At 37.4% G+C, this 9,423-nt stretch overlaps 1 protein-coding gene across 1 annotated transcript in view; it reads left to right on the top strand.

The window, feature by feature from the left end:
- The window catches only part of LOC107662782 (mediator of RNA polymerase II transcription subunit 13-like), a 55,909-nt gene extending 48,405 nt beyond the window's left edge, over nucleotides 1-7,504 (top strand). The window contains exons 23-30 of the mRNA XM_016452881.1: nucleotides 1,972-2,195; nucleotides 3,582-3,724; nucleotides 3,805-3,963; nucleotides 4,099-4,242; nucleotides 4,333-4,493; nucleotides 5,036-5,200; nucleotides 5,342-5,442; nucleotides 6,630-7,504. Coding sequence (XP_016308367.1) covers nucleotides 1,972-2,195; nucleotides 3,582-3,724; nucleotides 3,805-3,963; nucleotides 4,099-4,242; nucleotides 4,333-4,493; nucleotides 5,036-5,200; nucleotides 5,342-5,442; nucleotides 6,630-6,762 — 1,230 coding nt within the window. The 3' untranslated portion in view covers nucleotides 6,763-7,504. The remainder of the gene's footprint in view (nucleotides 1-1,971; nucleotides 2,196-3,581; nucleotides 3,725-3,804; nucleotides 3,964-4,098; nucleotides 4,243-4,332; nucleotides 4,494-5,035; nucleotides 5,201-5,341; nucleotides 5,443-6,629) is intronic.
- The last annotated feature ends 1,919 nt before the right edge of the window (nucleotides 7,505-9,423 follow it).

Below are 9,423 nucleotides of genomic sequence, written 5' to 3'. Positions count from 1 at the left end.
AGTAAAGTGTGCTGGTAGCAGCCTCATGCTGTGGGGCTGTTTTTCAGCGGCAGGGACTGAGGGACTCGTCAGAGTAGAAGAAAAGCTCAGTGCACCAAAATATTGAGATAGCCTTAATCAGCAGCCATATCACCCTGTAGCCCAAGACTGGTCTCCCACTGAAGCTAAGCAGGATTGAGCCTGGTTAGTACCTGGATGGGAGACCCCCGAAGAAAACCAGGTGCTGCTGGAAAAGGTGTTAGGGAGGGGTGTTCAGGGTGTTCACCCTTTAGTCTGTGTGGGTCCTAGTGCCCCAGTATAGTGATAGGGATGCTAAAAAGCACCGAAAGCACCGTCTTTCGGATGAGACGTTAAACCGAGGTCCTGACTCTTAAAAATCCCAGGATGTCCTTCGCAAAAGAGTAGGGGTGTAGTAACCCTGGCGCATTGGCCTCTGTCCATCATGATGGCCTCTCCTAATCATCCCCATGTTCTGATTGGCTTCATCACTCTGTCTCCTCTCCACCAATAAGCTAGTGTGTGGTGGGCATTCTGGCGCAATATGGCTGCCATCGCATCATCCAGGTGTATGCTGCAAAACCCAGTCCAGAGCATTCAGAACCTCAGACTGGGCAGAAGGTTCACCTTCCAACAGGACAATGACCCTAAGCACACAGCAAGAGTGGCTTATAGACAACTCTGTGAATGTCCTTGAGTGGCCCAGCCAGAGCCTGGGATTGAACCCAATCAAATATTTCTGGAGAAACCTGAAAATGTGCGTCTGCCCCCATGCAACCTGACAGAGCTTGAGAGGTGAAGAAGTGAGGAGAAGAATGGCAGATAATTGCCAAATGCTGATGAACAAAGCTTGTCGCATCATAGGCCTACCCAAAAAGATTTGAGGCTGTAATTGGTTCCAAAGGTGCTTCAACAAAGTATTGAGCAAAGGCTGTGAATACTTATGTACATGTGATATTTTTTTCTTTCTTTTTTTTTTCATAAATTTGCAAAGATTTCAAACAAACTTCTTTCACGTTGTCATTATGGGGTATTGTTTGTAGAACATAATTAATTAAATAATTAATTTAATCAATTTTGGAATAACTGGCTGTAACATAACAAAATGTGGAAAAAGTGAAGCGCTGTGAATACTTTCCGGATGCACTGTACAAGTACATGTGTTTTTATTTTATTTTTTATAATTAAATATTATTTAAAAAATTTATATTATGTTCTGTAAAAAAAAAGTTTGTAATTGTATTGGTCTCAGTATGAAAGCATCTTTATACATGAAAATATACATTATCGGCATAAAGTTTGCAATAATAAGATTTTTGAATGTCTTTGAATTCTCATCAAGGCAACTTTTATTTGATAAAAAAATACAATATTGTTAATCTGTTTTCTATTTTTAATATTTTAATGTTTAAATATTCAATATTTGTAATATTTAATTAAATATTTTTAATATCAGTTATTAATCATGGTACTGATACCTTTTTTTAGGATTCTCCGATGAATAGAAAGTTCCATTAACAGCATTAATTTGAAATAGAAATCTTTTCTAACATTATTAAGTCTGTCATTTTCGATCCATTGTAATGACCCCTTGCTGAATTAAAAATATATACATTTTTATTTTTTATTCATTTTTTTTTTTTAATCTTTCTTATCTTTCTTAATTTAAATTTTTCTTACCCTAAACTTTTCAGCAAAAGCTCTTTTCAGCATTCATAATAAGAGATGTTTCTTGAGCTTTTGACCAGTAGTGTATAGCTGCCTTATTTTAAAACAAGGTCTTTCAAAAGGATCATCTCATTTTAGGGTCTGTGGCATCAAAAAAAAAAATGAAGGCTTGATCCTGAGATTACACAATAATAATTTTCCAGAAACAATGATCAGTTGTGCAGTTTTCATACATAAAAAAAATATTGAGAAAAAGGGCTGTGTAATAAATCATAGTATTGACCTCTTGGTCCTTGCCCTCCTCAGAGACCAGAGTGTTTACATCTCTACGCACCGCCGTTCGTCCTGGCACCAGTAAAGGACAAGCAGACAGAGCTGGGTGAGACTTTCGGAGAGGCTGCCCAGAAATACAACGTGCTGTTTGTGGCCTACTGCCTGTCACATGACCAGAGGTGGCTCCTGGCTTCATGCACAGACCAGTACGGAGAGCTGCTGGAAACCTGCGTCATCAGCATCGACGTACCCAACCGGTGAGCACTCAAGAGTTGGTCTTTGTTTGACTTAGTTTGCTCAAGCCCAGGCCTCTGTTTGTGACTGGGGCGTTTGTGTGTTTTCACACAGAGCTCGGAGGAAAAAGGGCTCTGCACGACGACAGGGCCTTCAGAAGCTTTGGGAATGGTGCCTGGGCCTCGTACAGATGAATTTTGGAATAACTGGCTGTAACATAACAAAATGTGGAAAAAGTGAAGCGCTGTGAATACTTTCCGGATGCACTGTACAAGTACATGTGTTTTTATTTTATTTTTTATAATTAAATATTATTTAAAAAATTTATATTATGTTCTGTAAAAAAAAAGTTTGTAATTGTATTGGTCTCAGTATGAAAGCATCTTTATACATGAAAATATACATTATCGGCATAAAGTTTGCAATAATAAGATTTTTGAATGTCTTTGAATTCTCATCAAGGCAACTTTTATTTGATAAAAAAATACAATATTGTTAATCTGTTTTCTATTTTTAATATTTTAATGTTTAAATATTCAATATTTGTAATATTTAATTAAATATTTTTAATATCAGTTATTAATCATGGTACTGATACCTTTTTTTAGGATTCTCCGATGAATAGAAAGTTCCATTAACAGCATTAATTTGAAATAGAAATCTTTTCTAACATTATTAAGTCTGTCATTTTCGATCCATTGTAATGACCCCTTGCTGAATTAAAAATATATACATTTTTATTTTTTATTCATTTTTTTTTTTTAATCTTTCTTATCTTTCTTAATTTAAATTTTTCTTACCCTAAACTTTTCAGCAAAAGCTCTTTTCAGCATTCATAATAAGAGATGTTTCTTGAGCTTTTGACCAGTAGTGTATAGCTGCCTTATTTTAAAACAAGGTCTTTCAAAAGGATCATCTCATTTTAGGGTCTGTGGCATCAAAAAAAAAAATGAAGGCTTGATCCTGAGATTACACAATAATCATTTTCCAGAAACAATGATCAGTTGTGCAGTTTTCATACATAAAAAAAATATTGAGAAAAAGGGCTGTGTAATAAATCATAGTATTGACCTCTTGGTCCTTGCCCTCCTCAGAGACCAGAGTGTTTACATCTCTACGCACCGCCGTTCGTCCTGGCACCAGTAAAGGACAAGCAGACAGAGCTGGGTGAGACTTTCGGAGAGGCTGCCCAGAAATACAACGTGCTGTTTGTGGCCTACTGCCTGTCACATGACCAGAGGTGGCTCCTGGCTTCATGCACAGACCAGTACGGAGAGCTGCTGGAAACCTGCGTCATCAGCATCGACGTACCCAACCGGTGAGCACTCAAGAGTTGGTCTTTGTTTGACTTAGTTTGCTCAAGCCCAGGCCTCTGTTTGTGACTGGGGCGTTTGTGTGTTTTCACACAGAGCTCGGAGGAAAAAGGGCTCTGCACGACGACAGGGCCTTCAGAAGCTTTGGGAATGGTGCCTGGGCCTCGTACAGATGACCTCACTTCCTTGGCGCATTGTGATTGGCCGGCTCGGAAGGATAGGTCACGGGGAGTTACGTGGTAGGTTTTGCAATTATTCTTAGTGTTTGGTATCATGTGCCATTTGCTATTGATCTAACTGCTGTTTTTACTCCAATCAGATTGGAGTATTATGTTGAGTAGGCGAAACTTGCAGTCTCTCAGCAGACGACTGAAGGAAATGTGCAGGATGTGCGGCATCTCTGCCGCGGACAGTCCCAGCATCCTCAGTACCTGTCTAGTCGCCATGGAACCACAGGCTTCCTTTGTCATCATGCCAGGTAATTAATGTGGCGCTTTCACACAGAGCGGTTGTTCTGTACTTTGTCTTTGTTCATTGTATCCTTTCAGACCTTTAGAAACTTTTGCATATTTGATGAAAGTTCATCATTTTCCCTCCTTTTCTGTCTCCATAGACTCGGTGTCCACGGGCTCCGTGTTTGGCCGCAGCACGACCCTGAACATGCAGTCGCAGTTAAACACTCCTCAGGACACCTCCTGCACTCACATCCTCGTGTTCCCCACTTCTGCCGGCCTCCAGGCCTTCAATCCCAACAACGGTCAGACACTTTCACATCCACCCCACCAAGCACTTCCACTTATTGCTTGTGTGTATAGCAGGCTAATATACGTTCTCATTGTGTTTGCAGATGTCACAGATGGCATGGGCGGCATGGATGGGATCTTAGACCTACTGGCAGAGAATGACCTGGTTGATCCTGATCTCATTAACATCTTACCCAACTCTCCCACCACCTCCCCAGTACAGTCGCCAGGCTCACATTACCACCACGGAGGAGACGGCAGCAAGGTGAACTGATTTGCTCGGTCTTTTTGAAGAATTTCTGCATATAATGCCAGTCAGTATTTTTGAAAGACGTCTCTTATGTTTACTAAGGCTGCATTTATTTGTTAAAAATACAGTAAAAAGAGTAATATTGTGAAATATTATTACAGTTTTTTTATTACACGTTTATTTTAATATATATTTTAAAATATGACGTAAAGCTGAATTTTCAGCATCATTACTCCAGTCTTCAGTGTCACATGATTCTTCAGAAATAATTCTAATATGCTAATCTGGTGCTCAAAAAACATTTCGTATTATTATCAGTATTGACAACAGTTTTGCTGCTTAATATTTTTGTGGAAACTATTTTTTGATGATTATATGATGAATAGAAAGTTTAAAAGAACAGTGTTTATTTGAAATAGAAATCTAAACTAAGTCTAGGGCTAATGAGAAATTATTTTGAATTTTATCCATACTATTACATAACTATTTTAAGTGGCTGTAGTCATTTCTCATAGCTCTGAATTCACCCTCTCGCTGTCTCTCTCTCCCGTCCTCAGGGCCAGAGCACAGACAGGATGGAGTCTCACGACGAGTCTCCCAACATCCTCCAGCAGCCCATGGCTCTGGGCTACTTTGTGTCCACGGCTAAAGCCGGCCCACTGCCTGACTGGTTCTGGTCATCCTGCCCACAGGCAAAGAACCAATGTCCTCTCTTCCTGAAGGTAAGCTGTTCAGTTAATATAATAATCATTTCACTCAAGAGATACTTTACAGCTTTATTGTCCAAATCATGTTTCACAATCTAATCTGTTTAACAGAGCTGCAGAGGTGTCATATAATGAATGTTTCTGTCTTCCTGTCAGGCTTCTCTGCACCTTAATGTTTCGTCAGTGCAGTCAGATGAGTTGCTGCACAGTAAACACTCTCACCCTCTGGACTCCAGCCATACCTCAGATGTGCTCAGGTATCAGCTGGACCCCTTACACACACTCTTCCCTATCTCCCTTGTCTCTAATATATTTCTGTACATTTATGAATTTATTCCACATGGTGTAATCCTCATTGATGCTATTTCATACTTGTTGGAGCTTCCATAAATCCACTTTACAAGGAGAGCAAATGATTTATGATCAATTCCAGACTGGATTTGATTTATGAATAAATTGCTTTCCAGAAAGTATTTATTTTAAAGCCATTAAACACAGTTTATTTAAAGGAATAGTTCACCCCACAGTCATCATGTTTCAAACCCATGGGACTTTCATTCATCTTAAAAACACAGATGAAGATATTTTTAATGAAACTTACGATTTCATTCCCACTGTTAAAAGTTAATTCCACCAAAACATTGACGCTTCAAAAATGTTCATAAAGACATAAAGAAATTCATATGAATTAAGCAGTTAATCGAAGTCTTCTGAGGAGACATGATTTTTAGCATTTTAACTAAGATTTATCAATATAACTGCATTTATATAGTTTTAAGACTTATTGGGGCCCCTCTTGAAATTTGGCCTCTAATCACAAATCTCATCAAATATACTCAACAGAAGCTCAAAATATATACATTGATCATTGTTAATATATGAGCGAAAGTCTAAATTAAATCTGTTTAGAAAGAGATTGTGTCTCTTCAGGAGACTTAAACCACTCACATGGAGTACTTTTACAATGAATGTTTAGTGAAATGGACTTCCAATGCAGGTGTCTTTAAAAAAAATAATGTAGGCCTGAATTTAAGATTGATGAATTTGAAATGTATACTTTTAAACAGAATTTTTCACAATGAACAGATTTTTGCTGATTTTAAGCAGTTTGAATTATGCTGGGTTTTTTTTTTTTTTTGAGTGCAGAAATCTTACCTCTTTCATTTATGTATGTGTGTGTGACAAATATACACCACAGTAAGTTTATTAGTTTATGGTAAAATTTTGGAATCCAAATGGATGGAAATTTTATATGCAACTCAAATACATAATCTTAAATTTAGGCCTAAATATTTTTTGAGTGCGTTTTGAAAATAAATGCAAGTCTTGTGTGTTTGGAATGACATGAGGGTGTGTATTTAATGAAATAATTGTCATTTTTAGATGAACTATCCACACTTTTTAAATGAATAAAGGATTTCTTACACATTTGTTGTTTTTGCAGATTTGTGCTGGAACAGTACAACGCCCTGTCATGGCTGACCTGTGACCCAGCGACTCAGGACCGGCGCTCTTGTCTGCCCATGCACTTTGTTGTGCTCAACCAAATGTACAACTTCATAATGAACATGCTCTAACAAACGAGGGATTCTGCACAAGCGTTGCCATGATTTCTCACAGCAGACCCCGCAGAGAGACAGCATCACTGCACTGCCGCCACAGGCAGGACAAAGCCACTTCAATCAGACAGCGCACTTACGGCAATGCCAGGCTGCCCAGTTCATGCCAAGTGTCCATCTCACAGCAACTGGAGGTAAAGGAACTAGTCCATCTCAATGAACTCAAAGTCCTGATAATGGCCTGAAAGTGCAGTTTGGGTCAGGTTTTATCCAGTTGAAATGCCTGCATATATCTTATTTATTGTACGTTTTTAAATGTGTAATTTCTTAATCTTTTATATTATATAAAGACAGGAAGCTGCATATTGCCTTCCTAAATGAATTGAAAATGGTTTGTCATGTATGTAATTGTCTTAATTACAGAACCGACAAGTGAATTTGCTGTAGGTGGCTTTTAGAGGAATATTTCGAGAAATATTTTCTCCACAATTTTTACTGTCACAGTGTACAGATGAAGTATACAGGAGCTCGCGTTCTTACCTTTGTGTGGTGGGGACTTTTAAGATAGTCTGTAGCTACAGAATTCCTGTACAGCAATTTAATGTGTTCAAATAAGAGGACAAGAGGTACATTGTCGGATTATATATTTTATATCACAGATTTAGAGAATTGTGTGTGTATATAAATGTGTACATACAATTGTGTGCCGCTATGGATGGTGCAGCCAATGTTTTAGGAATAAAGTGTGTAAAACCTGAAACCTGTGGTCGTCATTGCACATTCTGCTTGATTTCAACAAATATCTTGGGTTTCTAGGGAAAAAATGAGATCCCATATTGCAGGAGGTTTCATCATACTCCCCAGGTATGATAAGCCCTCGAGGGAGAAATTGCTGTGTATTTATTCTGCTCAAATCCCTGTGAAATGACACTGTGCTATTCTCATCAGGCCTGTTGGCGACTGGCTGTGCATATGCGCTCGTTTCCTGATGGAGCTGAACCAGAGGCTGAGCTATGAATGTGTGGTGTTAATAGTATTGTAACTGTTCATTGAGATCTTGGGCACTGCATCACTCTATATTGTCCTCACTACTTTTGGCATGATGGTTATGGCTCCTGGGGAATTATTATAACTTTTTTTTTCTCCTCTCTCAGAGTCATGTACCAGTTGCATGTGCTACTGCTGATAAAAATACCTTCATCTGTAGTGTCAAAATATTTTCATTTTGTTCTGCAGTCTGTCTTGGAAATTGCTCATTTGAAAGATGTGAAATTCCTGCAGGCACTGAGATGTGCATACAATTTATAAGCATTATATGAATTGTGTAATTTTTTTTTATTATTATTACTTAAGACACATATGTCCCAGGGCTTAGTTTTTATTAAAACTAACAGATTTCAACAGGGTTTTTTTTTTCGTGCATTACAGTTACATTCAAATTTGATTTTTTTTTAAATATGCCTCATAATTTATTTTTGCTTTTTAATGTGTACAGGTTTTACTACTTTAAATTTTAGTTTTATGTCTTAAAACATGGGAATATATTATTTAAATAAAAAATGTGTGAAAATTTATTTCAGTTTTGACTGTCCTTCAGAGCTGGTGTCATTTTCACCACAACCAAAGATTCTGCCCCAATGAAGCCTTTTCAAAAGTTAGTTTACATCGTGAAGAGCTTGAGGTGAGTTATGGGACGTGTTGTATTAAGAAAACAAAGAAAAAACAAGGTAAATATCCCTGTTAACGTAACATTTTTTTTATTGTCCGTCATTTTCCAGTCAAACTGTAATTTGGACAGTTATTCAAAACGTGTGAAAAATATATATATATATTTATTTGTGAGTATTTAAAAGCTATCTTTAAAATTAGCATTAGTAGTGCAGAGGTGTCTGACATTTAATTTGAAAAATGTTTCCATAACCGTCATTTCATTTAATCTTTTAATTGAATGAGAATACGTCATTAAGTTGTAGTAGAAATGACACTGTGATAAAGAGCTTTAGTAAAGAACGACTATATCCTCCACGTTGAATATATTCTTCTGTATTGTTAGTTGATAAATTCAATAAATTTATGCGGAAAGTGAACATAATGACATCCATGGTAAACTTTCAAGTTGCATGTTGAGTAATGTACAGCGTTACACTGTAGTATGTAGTTGTACAACCGGAACAAAAACGAATTGAACCGAAATGCAACCGTGTATGAGAGATTATTACAGTATTTATTATTTTGCTATTAAAATGTTTGACAGTAGTAAAAATAAGTGTAAATTAACAAATTTATATATGCTGTTGAAAATATGGTTACCATGATAAATTGCCAAAAAAGTAAATGCCTGCGTCCCAATATGCACACTATCCATCCTAAAGTCTATGTGATATTAGTAATTTTCAATACTATTTAGGGCAGATAGGGTGGATAGTATGCACATTGGGACGCAGGGAATGTTTCGTGGAGTTGTATGTGTCCAGCGGGTGGAGCTGTCGCGCTTTCATTACATCCTGAAGCCGCTGAAGTACTTCCACCTCTCAGGTGGACAAAAACATGTCCACACATGATGCTTGTTATCATATGACTATCTGAGCAATTCAAGTACATTCTACAACATGCATTTCTTTACTTTATTTTGAGTGCTTCAGCTAATGCAGCAAACCTTTAATGTCTGTAAACCTATTC

This window comes from Sinocyclocheilus anshuiensis, unplaced genomic scaffold, assembly GCF_001515605.1.
Source record: "Sinocyclocheilus anshuiensis isolate Anshui unplaced genomic scaffold, SAMN03320099.WGS_v1.1 scaffold1144, whole genome shotgun sequence".
Taxonomy (NCBI): domain Eukaryota; kingdom Metazoa; phylum Chordata; class Actinopteri; order Cypriniformes; family Cyprinidae; genus Sinocyclocheilus; species Sinocyclocheilus anshuiensis.
The sequence above is the reverse complement of the archived record's forward strand: the minus strand, read 5'-3'. Positions and strand labels throughout refer to the sequence as shown.